Source organism: Bicyclus anynana, chromosome Z (assembly GCF_947172395.1).
Source record: "Bicyclus anynana chromosome Z, ilBicAnyn1.1, whole genome shotgun sequence".
Taxonomy (NCBI): Eukaryota; Metazoa; Arthropoda; class Insecta; order Lepidoptera; family Nymphalidae; genus Bicyclus; species Bicyclus anynana.
This window is the reverse complement of record NC_069110.1, coordinates 19846071-19871693: the sequence shown is the minus strand read 5'-3', so window position 1 is coordinate 19871693 and position 25623 is coordinate 19846071. Positions and strand designations below refer to the sequence as shown.

The 25623-nt window shown below is 36.7% G+C and overlaps 1 protein-coding gene across 1 annotated transcript in view; it reads right to left on the bottom strand.

The window, feature by feature from the left end:
- The window catches only part of LOC112048660 (gamma-aminobutyric acid receptor subunit beta), a 211616-nt gene extending 200784 nt beyond the window's left edge, over positions 1–10832 (bottom strand). Inside the window, exon 1 of the mRNA XM_024086296.2 lies at positions 10704–10832. Coding sequence (XP_023942064.1) covers positions 10704–10819 — 116 coding nt within the window. The 5' untranslated portion in view covers positions 10820–10832. The remainder of the gene's footprint in view (positions 1–10703) is intronic.
- Positions 10833–25623: the final 14791 nt, after the last annotated feature.

Genomic DNA, 25623 nt, shown 5'->3' with positions numbered 1-25623 from the left:
TTATTTATTCTTACAAAATAATGTCCGTGTTTAAATGAAAATCAAACGACCTCGAAATCTTTAAAAAATTAAAGTTTGCTTTACTAAAAATGAAATCAAATAAACTAAAAAACCAAACCAAAAAAAATTGCTATTTGAACGTTTTGAACGCGATGCCACAACAATTAATTTTATAATATTAATAGTAAACTATAAAACTTTAATAATTTCCGAGTTAGTTAGTTTATTCGTGAGTATAATGATTACAGAATAAGGCTTGTTCCCAGACGTTTTCCTTACGAAACATAGCGTGATGAATATTTAACATGAACAGCGAATATACAGAAAACGCCAACGCGAAAGCTAGCCAAAGTTGTACAACACGCGACCTTGTTCGTAATAAATAATAGATAACACTGGTTAGAAATTCAGTTACTTAATAATTCAGCATTGATTTCAGCAATAAAATTAGTTATTTATGAGTGTCAGATGTTCGTGCTCCGTGCAGCGGAAATTCAAACGGAAATTCAACGATAGTTTTAACTTATTTAATATTTAACGCTATTTGAGTTGATTGGTTGTAAATATTGCTGTCAAGTGAATATTTCAAAAGCTTTAAACTGGCCTGAATTAATATGATCAAAATAATTTTCAATGCTATATTCAAACCACTTCTTTTGAATGACGATTTTTATTTTCTACATTTCAGATTACATACATGAGGATCAGCCTCGGTAGACGTTACTTTTTTGTCAAAGTATATGATCAACGATCTAATACGATTATAAAAACTGTTTCAATAGAATCGATTTTTTATAGTTGTAATTGTGTTCGTCGGTTAAAGAGCTCCGTAAAATTACCTTTTTCTGTTGTTGAATGGTATAAAAAACGGTCAACAACTTCTAGTTTCGTGATATTCTTATGCCTAATCTGGGCTCGTTTTCGTCGAAAAATTACAGACAAGTTTGTTAGTGAATTTAAGTGCGATACTACGAGTATTCCTTATGTAATTAGTCTGAGGCTAGTGCCTATGCAGTCTACATTTCCCTTTAATACATTATTTTATACCTTTTACTACGTAGGTAACAAACTACCGTTTCACTAATGTAGGTCAACGTTAATTAATTATTTTGTCTTTGCCAAGTTTCGTTCTCTGAACAGACTTAACTTCGCTACATTATTTTCCTCGACTTGACGGACGAAACTTTTGCTTTAAACTTTAATTTTATCAGGAACGTTTTACTTCTATATTTCACGAACTATTGTCTGTGGCATGTGGGTAGTGTAGAGCGTTTAATTTTTGTTTTATTTTGAATAAAATAATCCCAAAATAAATAAAAAGAAATCTTACAATATCCGCCAGCCGTAGTAGTCAATATCGTGTTTAAAATCTGAAGTTTTTTTATCTATTTACAGTTTATTTAAATGTAATTAATGATAAAAAAATACTTGCATTGACTATGTATAAGACTACATGCAAGTATATTTCACAAAATAAGTGTGGTTAATTTCAAAATCGGTACATTTTTGCCCCATACAACACTATGCAATTTGATAGCTAATGATCCCTATTATTACCACTAAAGGGATCGCTGTACATTTCCAGTGACCCCGTATATTATATTTAAAAACTTTATACTTATTATAAATTATGTTACGAAATTGCGGCAAGTTTGTTTCGCCTTCGTGAACACTTCAAGAAATCACTGCAACAAACTTGCTCTACTCTAAAAACTTTATGCTTGGAAACTGCTTCGTTGGTTGGTTGGGAATTGATTTTGAAGCACAGGATTGGAAGCCCGGCTAGCTTAAGTTAGGAGGGTGGTGTAAATGCGCCGTTCCTCGGAGACCACTATTTAAATTAACAGACATAAAACTTTAATCTCTCTTTCTGTTGGGAATATTTTATTTTTCTCTTTCCTTTGTCTATCGGAGATCAGTCTGGACTATAATCCGATCAGATGACTGCTTAGTATGTCGTTTCGATCTCTGCACATCCACTGATGTAGCGTTCCTCCAGTAATCTACACTAATATTATAAAGCTGAAAAGTTTGTTTGTTTGATTGACCGCGTTTTTCTCAGGAACTACTGGTCCGATTTGAAAAATTCTTACAGTGTTAGATAGCCCATTAATTGAGGAAGGCTATACATTGTCCCCATATTCTTACGGGAACGGAAACCACGCGAGTAAAACCACGCGGCGTCAGCTAGTCAGTATATATTACTATACCATATTGGCCAGTAGTGTCCTTTTCAAGCAGAATTTGCAGTCAGGCTGGCCAGGCTGTTATAATAAAACAATATAACCTGGGTATATAAATATAGCTTATATTACTCGCTGATAATGTAGCTTTATATATAAAAGAATTTTTAAAATCACTGCAGTGGTTTAGGGTGTAAGCGTAATAAACAAATTCACATTTATAATATAAGTTACAACCGCTGTAGGTTTAAATAAAAGTAAAACAAATAGTGTTTCTCTTGCGGAAAAATATTCTCTACTATTTTTATAAAGTATCGACTTAACTACAATTTATTGGTAAAACTTTATTCTTGAAAAGTTTACCGTAGCCGAGATGTTTGCGTTTGAAACCCTACCCCGACCATTGAGCCCGACAAATGGCGGTCTTTTACACAACATTTATAAAACTGCAACTATCCGCGCTACGTTCCCTGAAGTCTTGTTTGAATATTCAAGGATTTATTACATTTATGTTTGTTTTTATAGGTCAAATCCGGTACGACTAAAATAAAAAACTTTAGATTACTTATCATAATCATCATCATCATCGTCATCATATCAGCCGATGTGGGACTTCCAAACATCACGATACGGAGCCAGCGAATCCCTGCGACGCGCTTGATGTCGTCAATCCAGTGAGGGGTCGACACTGCGCTTACTTGTGCGGGGTCGCCATTCCAGCACTTTGGGACCCCAACGTCCATCGGCTATAATTTTTTGGTCCATCTACAAAGATTTGCTCGATACTGACCACGCTGGGCATGCGGGTTGGTCATATTATAATCTGTCACTCCTGAGATCTAGCGTGATGCTATAATATAACCTATAGCCTTTCTCGCAGCCTTTTAATTCGCACCAGTAATTTCTGAGATTATTATCTTAATAATTTATAAAAAACTAGCGGACGCCCGCGACTTCGTTCGCGTGAAACTCGATGTAAACTTTCAACTATCTCTATTTTTGATGATACATTTTATCCCGATCCATCGGTCGACCTATCTATCTTATTTCGCAAATTATTATTGAAACAGCAAACCAGATGATGATGTAGTGGTAATTGTTCCAAGACAGATTATCCTGAGCTTACATGAATAAGCAGGCTTAAATTTTTAGGCAACTCATTGGAAATATATTTAATAATTAAAATATCTTTTCATCCAATAAACAGGTCGGTGAAGGTCGGCTTATATTTGGATGGGTAAGAAGTTTGTTTTATACGAAAATAACCAAAGTTCAATTTAGAAATCCACTGAACCGAATAAAAATAAAAAGATAAGAAAAGAATAATGTAACGAAAATATCTTTCCATTAACTGAGAAAACTTTCTGTGAATGCAGCAGCATCAATATAAGCTAGTGGGGTGGCCAGGTGAATGGGGGGAGGCTAATAGGGGGACTGTTGACAACCTCTCAGACAGTGTGGGTTGAAAACTTGAACGTTAATGAACGTTTGATTTACGGGTCTGTAGCATCGATTTAAACGATAACATGTTCGAGTATGTAGTCGATTACTTGAAAGCTTCACTTTAAATTAAGAGCCATTTACAACTTTAAGAAGTAAATACTGCAAATTGGCATTTTCTTTTTTCTTTTTTGGCGTATTCTACACAACTGAGGATTCCTCGCATTAAATATTATTAATTTGTTTTTGGACATTGTAGGACCATGAGCATGACAATTATTCGCACGAGAGTTTTTTTAACGGACGTTAAAAAAGCGTTTAAATATAGTATGAAGTTTAATGAAGGTCTACTTCCAACGCCCAAAATTGAAAATGCAACACTGCTCGAAAAAAAGCGCTGCGTTTTAATAAACGCTGTGTGTGAACATATTCTTGGCATGTGCATTTGTTATATTTGAACGCTCTTTTAACGTCCCTTAAAAAACCTCATGTGCGAATGAGGGCTAAGATTCTTATAAGTCGTAATTACCCACCATTTTAGCGAGTGTATAAATAATCCTCTAAAACTCTGGTAATTCGTTTGACCATTTTGCGTTACTTATCGATATCAGTAAGCCTTATGCGGCTTACTGATAAGAACTTCATTCCAAATTGATGATGAAAAAACTGATGATGAAATTTGCTGTTAAGACAACATCACTTTTTTAGGCATTTAGGTTTTTTAGGTTTTTAAATACGACCAAATTTCCAGTTATTTCCAAATTAGTCAGAAACAACTGTTAGGTATGACTTAGCATTTTCTATGTTCTGTGGGTAAGACAATAGTCCAGAGGGTGGGAATCGAATCAATGACCTCACAGTGCGAATACGGCTCCTTTACTGTTGAACTATTGAGGTTGCAAATTCTCTTCCAGTCTCGCATACTCTGCTTTAGGTGACGTCATACCTGAATGAACAACTTAATACCGGTTAGGCGAATAGATAAGTTTATGCAATTTTCCACCGTAGACGACGTTGTTAGCTCATATATTTACCATTGGGATCAAATAAAGGAGAAGTTCTTGTTTCTTTGAGAAAATTTGGACAAATGAGAACCTGCTCTACTTTTTTCCGTTTGTTTAAAAAAGGGGCCTCGCAGATCTTTGCCCACGCCTAGATGACACGCTACGTCACTGAAAAGAATCATTCGTTTGACCCCTCTCATTCTGAGAGGAGATTCGTGCTCAACAGTGAGCTGAATCACACTTCACACTAATATTATAAAGGCGAAAGTTTGTGTGCAAGTATGTTTGTTCCTCCTTTACGCGGGCTACTGAAGCGATTTGGCTGAAATTTGGAATGGAAATAGATTTTACTCTGGATTAATAAATACGCTACATTTCATCCCGGAAAAATCCATAGTTTCCCGAGATTTGCGAAAACAGATGATTTTAATGATATAAATGTTTGTTACTCTTTCACGCCTCGACTACTTAACCGAATGAGCTGAAATTTGGTATTGAGATATAGTATAACATGGATTAACACATAGGCTACTTTTTATCCCGGAAAAATTCATGGCTCCCGAGGGATTTGTGATAAACTAAATTCCAAGCAGACGAAGTCGCGTATTGTATAAAACTGAATTTCCCGCGGACGTAATAAAGTACCTCTATAAAAAATGCAAATATTAAAACAGTCGCTGCATTCTACCCTCAAAGCTATCATAAAAAGTATAACATTCTGTTTGCGCAAAGTTACGGCGGAACGGCACAGCGTTTACTGAAACACCCAACATTGCACTCTGATGAAAACATGTTCAAACAAGAACAAAACAGTGTAAACAGTCTCACAATCTGCGACCAGCGCACTGGAACTATTACTGAGTAAATATTTAACTAAACTCGCGACCGAGCGATTGTAAGCGGTCACCTTTGTAACAAGTGTAAACAAGTGGGAAATGACCGGGCTTTTCATAAATCGTACGTATTGTTTCATTTTCTAAATCTCAGTTGTTTTTCTTTTCTTTATCTTTTTATTTTATTTGATATTTGCTTTATTTTTCTGTCAGTTGAGAATAGTTTTTTTAGTTAGCTCTTGACTAGAATTTCACCTGATGGTAAGTGATGATGCAATCTAAGGTGGAAGCGGGCTTACTTGTTAGGAGTAGGTTAGGTTAGTTAGGTTCGTGCGAATGGAGGCTTTCCCATTTCGTATTTTCTGAGGGATTACTTTGATTAAATATGCCTGTGTTACTCGCTGATAATGTAACTTTCCATTGATGATTTTTAAAATCGTTCCAGTAGTTTCAGAGTATATGGAATGCAAACAAACAACTAGTACCTAGCTAGAATGACAATGTTATTTTAGAAAATCACTTAAAAAAAAAACACCGGTAATTTCGGGTCAGCGTATCGTATCTTAGTCGTATAATTGTTCATAACTATGAACCAATGACATTTTTTACTAGAGACAGGGCACTAGCTATGTATTATTTCAATTTCTAAATCTTAGTTAATGTTTTTCTTTTCTTTATCTTCTTACTTTATTTGATACTTGCTTTATTTTTCTGCCAGTTGAGAATAGTTTTTTAGTTAGCTCTTGACTAGAATTTCACCTGATGGTAAGTGATGATGCAATCTAATATGGAAGCCAATGTACGCGGACTAACTTGTTAGGAGTAGGATGAATATCCACACCCCTTTCGCTTTCTACGCGACATCGTACCGTACCTAAATCGCTTGGCGTATATCTTTGCCGGTAGGGTGGTAACTAGCCACGGTCGAAGCCTCCTATCAGCCAAATAGTTTTGTTGCAAAACTTGTTGCAAACAATGTTATCACAAGATAAATTTATGAAAATTTTTAAAGTTGCTCAGACTAATTAGATAAAGACCTGCCTCGCAAGACATTATTTTTTCTGTCAAAGTATATGATCAACGATCTTATGCGATTATAAACACTTTCTCTATAAAATCGATGTTTCATAGTTTACAATCGAGTCCATCGGTTAAAAACCTCCGTAAAAATACCTTTTTGTGTAGTTAAATGGTGTAAAAACGAACAAAAACTGCTAGTTTAGTATAAGATATGTATGAAATCTAAGCTCATTTTCCTTAGAAAATGGCAGAAAATTTTGTTCGTGAATTTGGGTACGATACTAGTCCTTATGTAGTCTGAGTTAAAGTTGTGATTGACGAATGTCTTCAATTTAGCTGGGGCTAGCAGGCGCCACGCGTTATTTTCCTGGGAAGACGCAAATTCAACAAACGCATTCCCAAGTATATGTTCACGCGTCAGCGTTTTTAAAACGCTTTTTTTTCGAGCAGTGTTTCACTTTCAATTTTGGGCGTTGGAAATAGAACTTAATTTAACTTACTTATATTTGAACGCTTTTTTAACATCAGTTAAAAAACTCTCATGCGAATGGGCACGTTTGGAGAGGGATAACAGTCACGTTTCGAATCGTCACGCCTCACTAGCGGACGTATGTAGGCAGGTAGCTACATGTGGATGAAACCGGATAGGGTCTGTTAGTTATATAAACTAGGTATGACAAGTAACATAATAAATTATTATCCTGAAAGAAAGGGTAGATACTACTCGTATCTATCCAACATCCCGTTGAGTAAAGGCAGAATGAGCTTAAATAATGGTCGTAATCTAGAATTAACATTAACCGACCAATCATTTCTAAATGGAAAATTAATATTTACCATTTTATATAGCGGTTGAATGCCCCTGCTGTTCATTCAATGTCAATTATAGATAATTTGTGAAGAATTGCGGGTAAATTTTACGTAAGCGCTTTCAATATACGGTCATTCATTTGGCTAATATAATGTATGAGAAATTTTTACCAATTATTATCAGAAAGATAAATAAATAAATCTCTTTCTAAATAACAAATATCTTTCTGTCTGTCTGTCTTTCTGTTTGTTTGGGCTCATCTCTGGAACTGAACCGATTTGACTTTAACTGAAAGATAGAAGAGGCTATGGAGCAACATATAGTCATATAGTACAAACCTACTAAAGTAAGATTATACTACTTATTATACCAAAAAAATACATGGTTCCCGCGAGATAAGTAAAAACAGATTTTGACGCGTACGAAGTCGCGGGCATCCGCTAGTGTGTATACATATAAATATGAAATGTGTATTCGTGTGCTTGTTTATTTTTGTGTAATTAATAGGCTTTAGATCGTGAGTTCGAGTCCAGCCGGAGTTAATGTGTTAAGATCATCCTTGTTAATGACCAATATTATAAACTAACTAGCTGACGCCGCGCGGTTTCAGCCGCGTGGTTCCTGTTCCCGTAAGAATACGGGGATAAAATATAGCATATAACCTTCCTCGATAAATGGGCTATCTAACAATGATTTTCTTTTTCAAATCGAACCAGTAGTTCCTGAGATTAACGCGTTGAAACATACAAAAAAACTCTTCAGCTTTATAATATTAGTATAAAAACAGGAGCCGATAAAAGTTGTTTTCTCCAAGTACCTATACTTGGAGAAAACAACTTTTATCGGCTCCTGTAGAAGTATGAGTACCTGTCCTGTATATTACAAATTTTACCTGTCGTCGGTACGTTCACACATAATGTACCACAATGCCATATCTTCGCAAAATTCTAACAAAGGGTACCCAAGTTTCCGCTCCAATTAATAATATATAATATAAGATTCATCTTTCATGGAAATGATATCGGCAAAAAATCTAAAGCTGCCGACATAGCTAAAAATGATAGCAAAGTATGGAGCATAATATTCCGGAGAATGGACTTGACGTTTTTTTTTTAATGGTCTTAAATTGTCCATTATCGTTCTACTAGATTATAAAAAATTATCAATTTTTGAGACGTGATTACATGAAAATTTTGGTGATGGTCTATATTTCGACTGTTTCATGACGTCACTTTAACTAATCCTTTACAAACGGAGCATTTGACAAAAATATTAGTTAACAATTATTTTGACGTTTAACACATCAAGTAACATTGTGACGTCATGGACAACGTTTGGCGTTTGGAAAATTTGAAAAAATACATGATTTTTAAATTAAGTTTTATACGAAATCCTTAACTTTTATTAATTAATAGCGATATATTTCAGACTCTTATTCCATGTAATACACGAAATTAATATTGTTTATATTAAATTTGATATAACTACTACTACTACCCTTCCCTATTTCGTATATGTCAACTAATATACGTCACCTTAATCCTTAATAGATACCCTACTTTATTTTAATCTAACAGATAACATGGAAAAAGTGTGCACTTCAAAAATCTGAAGATTTTCATTTTATTAAATGTATATTAAAAGTATCCTACTAGTAGAGCAATTTTGTAGAAGTAATGTATCTGCGATTATTACTTTCGGAGATAGAGAGAGAGAGACGTCTTTGCGGCGTTGTCGTGGATCGATCAAAACCGCCCCTTACACGCCCCATACTAAATAATGGTTTTAGCAACGTCACACCAAAGAAAAATCTTTAACATAGAATTTAACGATTTTTCGACGTTCCACGGCTCTACCGTGACCATTCTGTATTTCCATCTGATATATTTTCTTGTTTCTTTCTTTTTAGACCCCTTTTTACGTAGTCAGGCTAGAGTTTTTAACCTTTTTTATAATACTTTTTCGCTTCCCAATCACAATGATTTCAACAATAAGATATATAATATATATATCTATAATTAAACTGAGATAATTATCTCTGTTTAATTTTTTTCGAGGTTAGAATCTGAGGTATAAATTCCGTCATACAAAATTTTCAAAAAAAATATAAACTGCATGTTACCCGAGCTACTATAACAAATATTTTGGCACCTCATAGAGCAAAATCGGTTCACCAGTTTAGGCGCTACGATGAAACATACACGCATACATACAAACACTGCCAACATTCGGGTCGGGTAAAAAGGAAACATCATGTATTCATTTGAGTTATTTTAATATTCAGTCACAAACAGCGTGAAGTGTTTTAAGTATTACACTTTAAGTATTTTACGTGATATCACTTAATACAATTCGAGGAAAGGCATAAGCGAAAAAATTTCAATGTGCCATTTACATCAAGGCACGCTCTAGCTTCATTGATCTGTTCTTAAATTTAAGCACAGTCACAAACCTCAGAGCGTACAGAAATGGGATGAACAGGGATGGACATAAGTTTTTCAAAATAAAAAATATCTTCTTTTTATTATTTTATTTATTATTTTAATTTCTAAAATATTAACACACTTGGTATAAACGCTCGTTTTATTTTATAATTTAATTTTTATTTAATAATTGGGATGAACAGGGATGGACATTAGTTTTTCAAAATAAAAAATATCTTCTTTTTATTATTTTTATTTCTAAAATATTAACACACTTGGTATAAACACTCGTTTTATTTAATAATTTAATTTTATAATAATAATCAAATAAAATAATAATCGCTAAACCGTCGTAAATTTAATATACACAACAAAATATAAAATATCACCACACTTTCTTAAAATATTCAATTTCATTAGATACTAAATAAACTTTTATAGAAAACCATGTAAAAGTTTTTATTTTTTCACAAAAACACCGCAAATTTATCGAACGCACAATTTCGAAGTATTAAAAAAGTTCGAATCTTAAAAACAATTCACTGCAATTTTATTTATTAACGTAAAATAATAATCACCAACAATAATTCCCTAGTTATCCGTAATTTTGTTATAAAAAACCTTTAAAATTGACTAATAATGTATCAAAATACCAAAACTAAGTTTTAGCAAAACTTTCGAAAACACATCACTCTCAAAATAATATTTAATTTACGATAAACCATCGTAAATAAATTTATGAGAGTCAACGCGGATTGTACGAATTCAAAAAGCCCGCACATTTGTAGCGGGAATCTCACCAATAGTCGAGCGTCATGATACCATACCGACGAGGAACTTGTAAACAAAAAAAGTTTTAAAAGTACCGCAAAAGCGTATAAAATAAATATAGTAATTCATAATAATAATTTTCATGAATTATTAGTTCAGTTGTAACTTGTTTTTGCCGCATAAACAGGAGTTTTCGTAAAAAAAGTTGTTGTACTCACGCGGCGTGGTCCGGATGTGGCAACCAGGCAAGCGCGAGAACGATCGAAGTGCAAACGCTTACAACCGCGCGCGTTTGTAAGCTCTCCATGACAAAACCGAGCGGGTTCAAGTACATCCAACCCCCAGTGTGCCAGATGGCGCACTGTTTTGGAGTTTATCGGCAAGTATCAGCAGCAAACTCACACTTGCGCATTTGTACCTCTCGACCGCAAACCAGATATACTTTCGTAAACTATCGTTTTACGACCTGAAACTCAAAGATTATCAAGTTACAAACACTCACAAAAAATTCTTCATCTAATCAGCTATTTTTTGACGTTTTTAGTTTATTAAAATCGAAAGCAGCAACGTCACACGAAAGCTTGTAAGTTGGAGCGTGAGAAAAAACATTCGAATCCTGGCGCCGGCAGAGACCGGAAATCGTGTGAATCGGCAGTTCTCATACGACCAAGGTGGGGCTATGTCGCGTCCCGGTGCATCCGACGGCTGCAACGACGTAAAACTAATAATTTTACAACCCATAACATTAAATAATAACTAATATTTATATTTATTTGTACTCTTATGAATTCTTTACTATTTAATTGAACATTATAAAAACTTTCCTCAATTTTTCTGCGAGTTATTTGTATTGAAACAATAAAACTTTTTAATTTTATTTTCGTGGCACACAGCGTTTTGTAAAATTGAGGCATCGTTCCTACGACTTGTAGTTGTTTAGAGTCGTCTCATATGCGGGCGAAGCAATGCTTATATCCTAAGATCCCAAAATCCCAGAGGCGCAAATACGAAAACCTGAATCGTAATTTTGGTTTTAGTACCTTTTTGTAGCGAGACACTGGGGCTGTATGGAACGGGATTATTGTTCATGTGGAAGGAATTTCAAAAATAGTTATCCAGTCTACTGGTGACAAAAGGATTGGCAGCTACATTAGTCAACGAATTAGTTTGGCCATACAATTACGTTGTCAGTATCTTGGGCACTATGCCTCGCTGCGATAGAGTCGAGGAGGAGCTACAGCGTAATTTCCATTCCAGTGGGAAGACAGGGATACAGAATAGCTTGTATTACTCGTTGAAGACGTACCTTTCTAACAGTGAAAAAAGTTTTAAAATTGGTTATCAGGTATATTGCTTTTTCATTAAAAAGATAAACTATAGAAGTGATAACTTCTTATGGGAGGCTAAACCACTCCGTAGTGTAACGCGTTACGGTGCCACTCTTCTGTCTGGCTTTCCTTTCTCTCACGCATACGGCAACAGTTTTTAGTTATCACTTCTGTCAAGCGTCCCGAGACGCACATTCCCTTTTTTTGAAAGCATCTCACAAAATCTGTGATCAGACTATTATTAGGACCGAAAGGTAAAAAAGACAGACATACTAATTCATTTTAGGAAGGCTAAAAGTTTGGCAACATTTTAATTGAAATTACGTTCTAAAAATTGTCAGCCACTGTTCGTACCACAGGTAAGTAGGTACTAAGTACGATAGGCGATTATAGTTGGACTGTGGCTTTGTAATATCAGATTTTAAGAGTCTAGACCCGCAACCTGATATCTTCTAGAGAATTTAATATTTTCTACAGGGTTTGATATTATCTATCATGAGAAATCTTCGACAAACACCGTTAATTTTTTTAAATATAATGTCCCAAACGGTGAAGGAAAACATTGTGAGGAAACCTGCATATTAGAGAATTTTCTCAATTTTCTGCGTGTGTGAAGTCTGCCATCCGCATTGGGCCATCGTGGTGGACTACCCGTATTGGTCTAACCCCTCTCATTCTAAGAGGAGACTCGAGCTGAGTAGTGAGCCAAATATGGGTTGATAATAATGATGATAATATAGGTCGCTAGCGAAGAGTTGGCTAACAGTATAACGACTAGATACATGATTCCTCGTTATATACTATATAAAATATCAATTTCCTACAAGATTTCAGGAATCTTGGAAAATTATTTAGAGTAAGAACACGGGCTGCTAAACTATCAGCCTTCCTAAAATGAGGTATTTTTTTTAACGTATCAACGCAAAAACTACTGGACCGATTCAAGAAATTCATTCACCATTAGGAATCTACATTGTCAGGGAGTAACATAGGCCATATTTTATTCCCCTACTCCCACGAGTATACTGTACATACACGGGTATAACTTCGAGGTTCTGCTACATTCATACATACATTCGAGTCAAAAGTTGATACAAGGCGCAAAACGCGGGTCATTCTGTCAGATTTTCGACTTATTCGTAGTTATGCAAATTGCACGTGGATGAACCCTGTCACATAAATTATTCGGCTGTGATGGGAGTTCCTGGTACAAGTCCTGTAGCCGAGCGGCCCTACCCGTAATGCATAATGAATCTGCTCGTTATGCCCGATCTCCGTCGATCGATAAGTAATAAAGGAATCTATCTACCTACTCTAGAGCTAAGTAAAGAATTTCAAAGTAGCTATCTTTTTCTGTTCCTCATGAGTGAGGATCGTAATCACCACTCATTATAATTTATATATCAGTCTATTTGTAACGATCCTCTACAGGGCCAGGTCTGCCTTTAGGCACTTTTTTAGGCAGAAATTAGCGGACGCCCGCGACTTCGCTTAAAATTTATCGAAAATTATAAATCCACGACCCTTTCGGTTTGTGCTCGACATAATGCGGCAACGCTAAATCGCTTGGTGGTACGTCTTTGTCGGTAGAGTGACCTGGAACCTCCCAACAGCCAATTAAGAAACCTCAATCGACGCAGCCGGGGGTTGAAACCAAGACCTCCTTCAAGTAAATCCGCCGCTAATACCACTACGCCATCCACGGAGGCCGTTAAAATGCAAATTTGCTGAGCTGTACGAGTACATTTTTTTTTATTCTTTACAAGTTAGCCCTTAACTACAATCTCACCTGATGGTAAGTGATGATGCATTCTAAGCGCGCTAACTTGTTAGGATGAGGATGAAACTCCACACTCCTTTCGGTGTCTACACGGCTTTGTACTGGAACGCTAAATCGCTTGGCGGTACGTCTTTCCCGGTAGGGTGGTAACTAGCCACGGCCAAAGCCTCCCTTCGATGTGATGCTGTTATTAGAGTAAAGTACTGTAACTTTTAGATTTGGATAAATCTATTTTCATTCTTTCTTCTTTTACACAACTGGGCCGACGAGACAATTATCTACTATATAAAAATAAGTCGGGTTTTCCTTCCTGACGCTATAAATCCAGAACGCACGAACCGATTTCCACGGTTTTGTATTCGTTGGAAAGGTCTCGGAATCCGTGAGGTTTAAAGCAAAGAAAATTCAGGAAAAAATTCAACAGAAAAGCGAGACTATAACTCGAGATCAACCGGACCGATTTGGCTCAAAATTGTTGAAAAGGTAGCTGAAAACCAGGAAAAGGACTAGGATACTTAGGGTAGGGGTAAGGTTGAGTAGGGATATGATAGGGCAGGTGTAAGATGGGAATATAGTAGGGTAGGATAGGGTAGTGGTAGGGTAGGAGTAGGGAAGGGTAGGGTGAGAGTAGAATAGGATAGGGGTAGGTAATGATTCAAAGCGAAGCTTGACCGGGTCCGCTAGTCTTTTTATAGAACAGAAGATTATATCTAGATAGATTTAGTATGTTGCACCATTAGAATTTAGCGGCAGCTTCATTACACTAGCAGTTATCGAGCCACTCCAACGAATTCATAGTTTAATTTAACTTCAGCTTCCACATATTCACAGTCAAATACGAAATGAACATGTATTGGCTAAAGTGAGTGAAATATTGGTCAGCTTATGGCAATCAATGTCGATTGCTAAATTCAATTGTACAATTCTGCTCACCATTGAATTTGAAGCCGGTAATTATAATCTCACTGTTCGCCATAATTATAGTGCAAATCTCCAGAACGGCTAAACCGATTTCGTTTATTCTTTTTTTAGAATACTTCTTGAAGTACGAGGATGGTTTTTACGAAGAGTTTTTTAGGGTATGTTAGATTAGGGGTAGGACAGGAGTAGGTTTTTTTTTTCTTTACAAGTTAGCCCTTGATAACAATCTCACCTGATGGTAAGTGATGATGCAATCTAAGATGGAAGCGGACTAATTTGGTAGGAGAAGGATGAAAATCCACACCCCTTTCGGTTTCTACACGACATCGTACCGAACGCCAAATCGCTTGGCGGTACGTTTTTGTCGGTAGGGTGGTATCTAGCCACGGCCGAAGCCTTCCAATTAAGAGAACTTCAATCGGCCCAGCCGGAGATCGAACTCAGGACCTCCGTCTTGTAAGTCCACCACCACTGCGCCACAGAGGTCTTCAAACGATAGAGATAAAGGTAAGGAAGAAGTGCACAAAAGTCAAAGCGAAGCTTGACCGGCTCACGCCCAGACACTGACATCCATATTCATTGCTCATAACACAAATATTTTCCAGTTATGGGAACCTGGCCGTGGATGCAGAGAACAGGGTCACTACCCACTATACCATATGGATAAAAGATAGATCTTCTAAACGTTTACTTCTTCTACAGGCTGATAATGACGATGAATTAAAAAAGAGAGCCCTGGCTATTAAAAAAATATGATGATGACATAGGAAATTTTGACGGCCTCCGTGGCGCAGTGGTATGCGCGGTGGATTTACAAAACGGAGGTCCTGGGTTCGATCCCCGGCTGGGCAGATTGAGATTTTCTTAATTGGTTCAGGTCTGGCTGGTGGGAGGCTTCGGCCGTGGCTAGTTACCACCCTACCGGCAAAGACGTGTAGAAACCAAAGGAGTGTGGATTTTAATCCTCCTCCTAACAAGTTAGCCCGCTTCCATCTTAGACTGCATCATCACTTACCATCAGGTGAGATTGTAGTCAAGGGCTAACTTGCCAAGAATAAAAATAAAAAAAAATAGGAGAAGGAGAACACCCCCTATATGAGGTTAAAGTATTGTATAGCTAAACACCGGATATCTAGCGCCCTACAGTTGTATAGGTAGTTCCGGTACGCAGTGAATCATATCCTGTAAAATGTTTCGTTGCCAAAAATGCGCGAAATAACCGTTTGAACAAAAAAAGTCCGACATGCAACGGCATATTGGAACATTTATTGGCATTTATGAAACATCCGTAGATACTACGGCCAGTGGAGTTAATATATTTGTGCATGTTGCTCACTTGTAGGGTTTTATAATACTAACAAAACTGTACAAACTTTAATTAAATTTTGTCTAAATAATGGTTCTGTAGATTAATAAAATGTTTGAGGTTCAATTTCTATGACCTTTATATAAGTACACTACTCCAAAAGGTAAAGTTGTTAATAACAATAATAATAAAGCCGTTATTTCTAATAATATAAAAGTAATTTCAAAAACATTATTAATCATAAATCTAATATTATTCTCTTAAACAAACATGTCAATTCTAAATGAAATTTTTATATATGTTTTATGTCAGAAAAATTCTTCGTCATTGTTAGTAAGTATTTGTTTAGTCCAATTTAGTCAAAGAAAATTAGTTCTATAAGTTTACGTCACTGCTTGCTGTCAATTAATTATTATTGGAACGCCCATTTTTGGGCATAGGCCTCCTCCATCCTTCTCCATTTATCTCTGTCTCTCGCCAACCTTGTCCAGGTAGTCCCCGCTGCGTCTACGATGTCGTCGCGCCAGCGTCGTCGCGGCCGGCCTCTCGACCGGCGCTCGTCACGTGGGTACCAATGAAGTACCTTCTCTGTCCACCGCCCGTCTGTTGTTCTGGCTATGTGTCAAAGGTAAAGTTGTTATTGGGAGGTAAATACAAGCGTCAAGTTTCGACTAAAAGTGTCCTCGGGTGTATCGCAAGCAACAATTAAACTAGCAATTACTCGAAATCACAACGAAAACCATTGGCTGTAGCAATATTTATTAGAATGCTTAAAATCACCGTCTCACAGACAATTGCGTTGGCGGGTTAAAGAAAAATCCTAAAGAAATGTTATTTTCCTTAACACTAAGAGGATTACGTAAACCATAAAGAGCTTAGAAGTTTCTTGAGCTAAGAATTGCTGTAAGTAACCTTATTTTCTATAATATTACAAAGAGGAAAAAGTTTGAGGTATTGTAAGTCTGTTGTCTTTTTTTTTCTACCTGTTTTTAATATTACTTTTTACTTAAACACTAACCAATGCCCCGCGGTTTCATCCGCGTAGTTTCTATTCAGTTCAAAGCACGTGGTTAAAAGCCTATGACACTCACAAATAACGTGGCATTCTAGTGGCAAAATATTTTTTGGGTTCAATAGATCCAGAGATTACGCCATACAATACAAACATACCAATTAAATTGAGAACCTCCTCCTTCTTAAAATCGGCTAAAGACTGTGATGGACCTGACAATGCATAGCTTTAAGCAATGTGTTAAAAAACATTTACTTAGTCGAGGGTACTACAACATTGATGAGTTCCTTAATGATAAACATGCTTAGAGGCCGTTGGATCAGGTTCCACCTTCACACAGGAAGTAAAACTATAAGAAATGTAAACAGTAATTGTTACCAATTGTAAATTATAATACTGTATGACTTTTTCAAAAGAGTAACTGTTGAGTTTCTTGCCAGTATCTTCTCAGCAGAACCTGCCTTCCGAACCGGTGGTAGAATCTTTACAAATAGTCAACTGACGTGTTAAAAGTGCTTATAAACTGAGCCTACTTGAAATAAATGATTTTTGATTTTGATTTTGATTTCGGTTAAAATATAAGTAGTCATAATCACGCTAATATTAAAAAGGCATAAGTTTGTGTGTGTAAGTGTGTAAGTATGTTTGTTCCTCTTTTACGCTGCGACTACTGAAGCGATTTGGCTGAAATTTGGAATATAAATATATTGTACTTTGGACTAACACATAGGCTGCTTTTCATCCCGGAAAAATCTATGGTTCCCGCGAGATTTGTGAAAAACTGAATTCCACGCAGATGAAGTCGCAGGCGTCCGCTAGTATTTAAATAAATGAGAGTAATAAACAGCACGCAGCATAGCTGGTAGGAATGCATCTCGGGATCCGGTAAAAATCGAGTGATACGCCTATCACCACCTCAGTGACGCATTGCGGTAGACTGCTATCAACCAGATTAAATAATACTCGTAGTATAAATTATTATATTTGACTGAACTTAAGCTGCACGTATTCAGAGCTATTTTATTTATTACTCTACTGCAGTGTAAGGGCTCCCTCGTTATAGAAGAGGATTTTCTTTTTTTAATTCTTTCAAGTAAGCCCTTGAGTACAATCTCACCTGATGGTAAGTGATGACCGACATCGTACCGGAGCGCTAAATCGCTTGACGGTACGTCTTTGTCGGTAGGGTGGTAACTAACTACGGCCGAAGCTTCCCACCAGCCAAACTTGGACCAATTAAAAAAACCTCAATCTAGCTCGAAAGGGGATCGAACCCAGGACCTCCGTCTTGTAAATTCAACGCGTAAACCATTGCGCCATGGAGGCCGTCAAATAGGTGGATAGAGCTTAGACCCACTACGCTGCGCCAATGCGAGTATGAATTAAAAAAATATATATTTGGACCACCCTTATAATTTAGGGATATGAAAAATAAATTTTGGCCGATTCTCGGTCCAGCCGTTTCAAAGGAGTTCCATAACAAACACCGCGACACGAGAAAAATAGGTATTTATTGGATTTAGAAATAAATCAACATAAATCTTGAAGCGTATTTTACAGGGCATAATTTAAGAAAATTAAAGACCTATACCACCTTTTCATCCTCAGCGAGTCGCGAAGCTGAAGTAGCAATGGGCAGGCTACGTAGTTCGAAGAGCCGATGGATGTTGGGCCCCAAGGTGCTGGAATGGCGACCCCGCACCGGAAAGCGCAGTGTTGGTCGACCCTCCACTAGGTGGACCGAGGACATCAAGCGGGTTGCAGGGAGCCGCTGGATGCTGGCGGCTCAAGACCGTTTTGTTTGGAAGTCCATGCAAGAGGCCTATGTCTAGCAGTGGACGTCCATCGGCCGATAATGATGATGACCACCTCCTGTCTCATAATTATTATCAATGGTAGATGAGCGCAAAGTCCTTGTTTCTTGATATATTGGTTCAAAAGTTGGCAATGATCACCAAACCTAGCAGACACTCGAAATAAAATAGAAAATTAAAATGGCAGGCGTCTGCTAGTACTGCCTATGTAGCCAAGTGGCAGGTCGATTCTCTTTCTACGATCGCTATCGACATTTGCTATCGATAAGTCACGTGATCAAGATTCCCATACATTTTTCTAGTTTTCGAAGCGTTTGCGTTCTTAGAAAGAGAATGTGCCTTTTTTCTATTACGTTGAACAAGTTTACTCGACCTTTTGTTCAGGATCAAGGCTTGACTCGTAACCTTCACGTTAATTCACAAAGCAATTTCAAAGTATGAAGAGTGCAGCTAAGCATTCTTTTTGTTTTCAAAAAAGAAAAGAAATTTCTCTGTTTTATTCCAGGGGACGCGGTTTTTCATTTCGCTGACTTTAAAACGCTTAAAAGTAAACCACACACTGCACATAATCTAAATTTAATATTAGAAAAAAGTCTAGTTTCTGACTAAGTACTAAATTAATAAATTATTTATTAAGCTAAAAACATTTTTCATACAAAATATACATTGAAACGAAAATTGCGCTAAAATTTAAAAAAAAAAATTGTGTTACAACTACCAGATCTCTTCACGAACAAAGAATACAATATTTTAATCTTTAATACAATTAAAAACTTAGTATTAAATTATTTTTTTTAATTTATACTAGTTCATTTTAATTCTAAATCGATTTTGCATATTAATTTATCAATAGAAAGCTACTACTTCGCTGAGTAACAAATGTTCTCTCTGTATTCCGACGGGAACGGGAAATCCGCGAGATGCTAGTTTTTTTTTTTTTTTTTTTATTACTTACAAGTTAGCCCTTGACTACAATCTCACCTGATGGTAAGTGATGATGCAGTCTAAGGTAGAAGCGGACTAACTTGTTAGGAGGAGGATGAAAATCCACCCCTTTCGGTTTCTACACGGCATCGTACCGGAACGCTAAATCGCTTGGCGGTACGTCTTTGCCGGTAGGGTGGTAACTAGCCACGGCCGAAGCCTCCCACCAGCCAGACCTGGACAAATTAAGAAAATCTCAATCTGCCCAGCCGGGGATCGAACCCAGGACCTCCGTCTTGTAAATTCACCGCGCATACCACTGCGCCGCGGAGGCCGTAAACAAATAAAAAAAATATAAGTGGTTTTCTGGAGTATACCAAGTAAAGCTTTATTGTCATACTCGAAACAAAAATCCTTTTTGTCGCAGACAATGTTCAGGATAAAAGCCGAATAGTGCCACTTTCAAAAGTGCTCTATTGTTAAAATATACTAATTGTTCAGTTCAGTTTCAGTACAATACAGGATGTAAAGGAGATCATTCACGCTCCATACATTTCTGGGCTCTTTATTGAAAGTGCCGGCCAACAAAAAAAAATGGCACGACTCGTTAGAATTAGCCATTTGGAGCAATAGCTAATATGGCATAAAAGTTGTAGGAGGGCTCTGAACCAAGTTATACAGGTTCGACGATTCGTTATTTCCATACATTTTGACGATTTTCAAAAGATGCCCACCAAGAAAAAAACTGATACGTATCGTTAGAACTGCCCATTTGGAGCAATTGTTAGTACTGCACAAAGATTGTGATATTTATAGTTTTTTTTCGTAGAGGGCACTTTTAAAAGTTGACAAAATGTATGGACATAACGAATCATCGAACCTGTATAATTTGGTTCAGAGCCACCTGACAACTTTTATGCCATATTAGCTATTACTTCAAATGATTAGTTCTAACGATTCATGCCATTTTTTTTCGTTGGCCGGCACTTTCAAAAAGGGCCCAAAATGAATGATCTCCTTTCATAGATCTTTTGTATATATGATACAATTAGAAATATAGAGCTTTCATTCTTTTAAAAATTATCTGTATAAATTCGCTGGCCATGAGTTGGTGGTATTACACCCGCAATGGCGTGCACAGGGTTCTTAACTACGGTAGGCACTGTGCGTTCAAATAGTATAAAATAGAAAATTCCTCCTCCAATACTGGTTCGTGATAAATTCTCAGGGTATGACACCCCCCATGCCTCTGACAGCACGTTAAACCGTCGATACGGGTCGTTATGATTGACATCTGATAGTGCTTGTTGAAAAATAACATTATCAACCTGCACTGGAGCAGCGTGGTGGGTCAAAGCTCCATATCCCCTCCACTATAAGGAGGGAGGCCTGGAACTGTAGTGGAGTGTTAAAATAGGCTGTTATTGATGGTGGAAATGATGATTATATGCATTTATTCATTCGTTAGACTGCGACCTAGAAATAACTAGACCCTTACTCGGAATAACAGCGCGGAAAATCAAACGAACTCGCAATTGCAGTTACTAGAAACCCTTTACAAGCAAATAATTACTTTCCTTTGAGTCGTTTGAGTCGTTCACGGTCGCGGAATATAGTTTATACACAGTAGCGACCTTCGCAAGCTTTACAGGAGTTCTTGTTGGAAACAACTTGAACTTCAATCTTCGTAGTCATAATAATGAAGGTAGCTCCGCGGCAGGTTCTCAGATTAAAAGAAACATAGACGTTACAAGTTTTAAAGATCAAATTCAAATTATTTTTTTCAAGTAGGCTTGTTTAAATATCAAAATTGACTTGGCTTGTATAAAAAAGCCTAGTAAAATTTTTAGGCAGGCTTTTATAAAAGTCAAGTGACCGATTCTGTCAAAAACAGTAAGATAATTAGATGTTGTCAGTTTGTGCATAAAAAAAGAGCCAATTGTTTTCGTTAAATCTATCTATGTCATTAGTATATATTTGATCATTATACCTACAGCAGGAGTTAAGCAAATCCTCCCAGACTCTCTCTCCCTAGAGTCTGGGAGGATTTGTAGGATTAATATTATATTATTACGGAAATTATTATGCAAAGCAGCGTGAACAAAACCCGACAACGTTCGAGCCACGATGTACTAACACCACCAACGTACTAACTCCAAGGTACTGAGAATAGCTATACATTATAGTTTAAACACCAAATTATGTTTGTATCTGCATTCACATTAAAGGTTTGTTCTTACTACTTTAGCAATTTAGTCGAGTAGCATAAAATTTAGCTGCTAAACGTGTCTGAACACCAGAAATATAGTCGAGTAGTTTAGTCAATCCATTTTATTCTATTTTAACAGGCGAGTAGCGCCTCCCACTACGCGTCTCTCTCACTAGTTGATCGGCTAAACAATTTCGAACCTGGCGAATTAGTCGAGTTCATTCGTTGCTCCTTAAATCATAAAACGACGTTTCGCTGGAGCGAAGAAACAATTTGTCGTTCATTTTCGTACCCACAGCTTCTTTTTATTAATCACACAAATTTCCCCATCCTCTTCTTCTATTATAGCCATTGTGACTAGCTTAATCAGTTTATTTACTTTATTGCGTTGTAGGTTGTTCATTTTGAAAACCACCACTCACTTGTGAACTGTACTCGAACAAAGTGCGAACTATTTTTGGGCAGGAGCAAGTAGTTTGAGTACTCTACTCGACTAAAATGCTAAAGAAGTCCGAACCAGGCCTAATTCTAAAAATGAGCCTGCTGAGTAGTATATGAAGGAATCGCCTTGTTTTGTGCCTTTGCAACCCGTCTATCTATATTTATCAATCTTTGTTCTCGTGTTTCTTTGAAGTAATTATAATAAAGTTTAATACAATTTTCAGGTTCCATATTTATTATGTTATAGCAGAATATAATTACTGGTTCTGTTTATTCGTTGTGTACCCAACCTGCGTACCTGTATCAAGTTATCTAATGGTCGAGTTAATATATTTTTCCGTCGAAGTCATCATCACCATCATCATTATCAACCCATATCCGGCTCACTGCTGAGTTTGAGTCTCCTCTCAGAATGAGAGGGGTTAGGCCAATAGTTTACCACGTGATTGAGTCGGCAGTATTTTCGCGATCAAAGTCAGGCTAGAGTAATATCGCCTTAAACTCGAAGACCGGCTCTCTTGATCCTCATCTGAATGCATCGACTTATAGGGAGCTGAGTTAAATACCAATTGCAGTAACACGAGGAAATAATTGTCATCCCTAATTTTATTTTTATTATTCTTTACAAGTTAGCCCTTGACTACAATCTCACCTGATGGTAAGTGATGATACAATCTAAGATGGAAGTGGGCTAACTTGTTAGGAGTAGGATGAAAAGCCACACCTATTTCGGTTTCTACACGACACCGACGTACCGGAACGCTACATCGCTTGGCGGTACGTCTTTGCCGGTACGGTGGTAACAAACTACGGCCGAAGCCTGCCAGCCAGACCTGGACCAATAAAAAAAACCTCAATCGTCTCAGCCGAGATTCGAACCCAGGACCTCCGTCTTGTAAATACACCGCACATACCACTGCGCTACGATGGCCTTCAATAAGGGTACGTATTCGTAGCTGTCTTGCATTCCATAAAAATAATATAATGTAGGACGAATGTCTATATCTAGGAGACATATGAATGCTACCGTTCCTGTGATGGAATGAAAACACGCGGTATTTCATATGCTAGTTATTTCAATAGAATGGAAAAATGTAATTTTGTCCTATTTTATTCTGACGTATTCGCAATGTCGAGCATGAGTGGGATGAATGATTGCGTTTTGCGTGGGTGTGTTAAGGAAAAAGATATGCCGGGAACTAACGTATTATTGACATTGAGAACAAAAATAATAATGAATGAGTAGGAAAAAGATGAAAATAAATAAATGTATCCTTAAACAACCGTTTAGCTGGTAAGGGGTCACTAATTGACTGTGACTCTAACATCATTTGGCACTTTAATAATCTTACATACGGATCCCTGAATGGAAATTTGAGACAAAAACGTAAAAAAACATCACCAAGTGGTACAGTGATAATGTAGGTAAAAAAAACCGGACAAGTGCGAGTCGAAACTCGCGTGACGAGGGTTTCGAACGTTGTTAATCTATCATGTTTTTGAAAACTGACCTGAAATTGTTAATAATTATACATATTTTTTTTCGTTTCTTCTGGACTTGTTTGTTTCGTTAAATATTTATCTAAACCTTAAATTATTATAATAGTATAGTAGTATTTAACAAATTAACAAAACTTAACATTAGGTTTAATAATAATATGCAAATTGGTAAGCACAACATTGAATGATTTACCACGTTAGTTAAAAAAGATGTGAAAAAATTTAAATGTTTCAAAGTTTTCCAGAAATTTTCAAGTAGAAAGCTAACTTCTGTATTTTTTTTTTTAAATTTTAGGTTTGGTAGTTACGGGAAAAAGGGGGGAGAATGGTCTATTTTCTTGAATAACTAGAAAACCTAAAAAAAATATATATTTGCAATTCTCTTAACAAGTTCGTTTGTTCGATGTACCAGACGATGCAGTTTAAGCAAGTTTTTTTTTTAATTTCCATGTTGCCCTTCAGAATTGACCTTTACATCCAAAAATAAAATATAAAATTCTTTCAGTATTAGATAGCCCATTAAACGAGGAGTGCTGTAGGCTATATTATCCCCGTATTCCTACGGCAACAAGAACCACACGGGCGAAACTGCGCGGCGTCTAGTATAATATATACTTTTATTTAAAATATATAAAGCTATAAATAAAGTATTATAAGAATGATCAGGTTTATTGTTCTAAATAATCGAACGAAAACACGTAGCAATTATCCTACAAAACATGCTCGTGTCAAGGTAATATATCAATTCACTCGACGCTCGTTAAAATGGGTCTATTTATAAAATGTTCGCCAATACGTGTTTACGTGAAACGTGGCCCTGGCATTGGGCTCGCTTTACGTGAATTAAACTGAGAGATCGATCGTCCTGTACTATCGGAGCACCACGCAGTCTGCTACGATCTCTCCAATAATAATAGGAAATTCTATACTCGTAGTTCGTAGCGGCGTTCGCTTTTAGAACGGCGTGGTTGAACCTTCGCAGCTTTGAATTACTATCTACTTTGGCTTTGGCCCTGGCTTTGCTTACAATGTTTTACGTTAAAATTCACTTTTTTTTATTCTTTACAAGTTAGGGGTCAACTACAATCTCACCTGATGGTAAGTGATGATGCAATCTAAGATGGAAGCGGGCTAACTTGTTAGGAGAAGAATGAAATCCACACTCCTTTCGGTTTCTACACGAAATCGTACCGGAACGCTAAATCGCTTGGCGGTACATCTTTGTCAGTAGGGTGGTAACTAGTCACGGCCGAAAATCCCACCAGCCAAAATCGCCGATGATTACTTGCACTAAGTCATCTTCGGCGTTGTCAGCCTACTTTTAAAGGCCCACGCAGGCATCTATCCATAAAGGATATAATATTATAGGATAGGAGGTAATATTGTGCTTATAGTCTAAGAGCCCGTGAACACCAGACCTTGCTCCTACTACAAGTATTTTAGCCAACTATAGAAATTGGATCGTGGTGGCTACCTTGGAAGGTAGCAGGTTTAAAGTATCCATACCTTCAACTTATTATGCAAAAAGAGTAATTTTTTTATATTTTCATTCTGAGAGGAGACTCGAGCTCAGCAGTGAGCCGGATATGGGTTGATAACGAACACAAATATTATAAAAAGTAAAAATTTGCACTATTCACACACGTATAGTTAGTCCATAACAAATAAACTCAAAACCGATTTTAAAATTCATTCACCAATAGAAAGCTACGTTATTATATCTGGAATGCGAACTACGCAGATAAAACCGCGAGGTTCTTCTCGGGTTTTGAATTAAATTTGGATAAACAGTAACCAATATAGGCTACTTTCTCAATACCTTAATCTCCTTGGACTCTAGGAGATTAAGGTATTGATAAAGTGTCATTAAATCATTTCAAAATATTAGCAAAACAATCGGAAA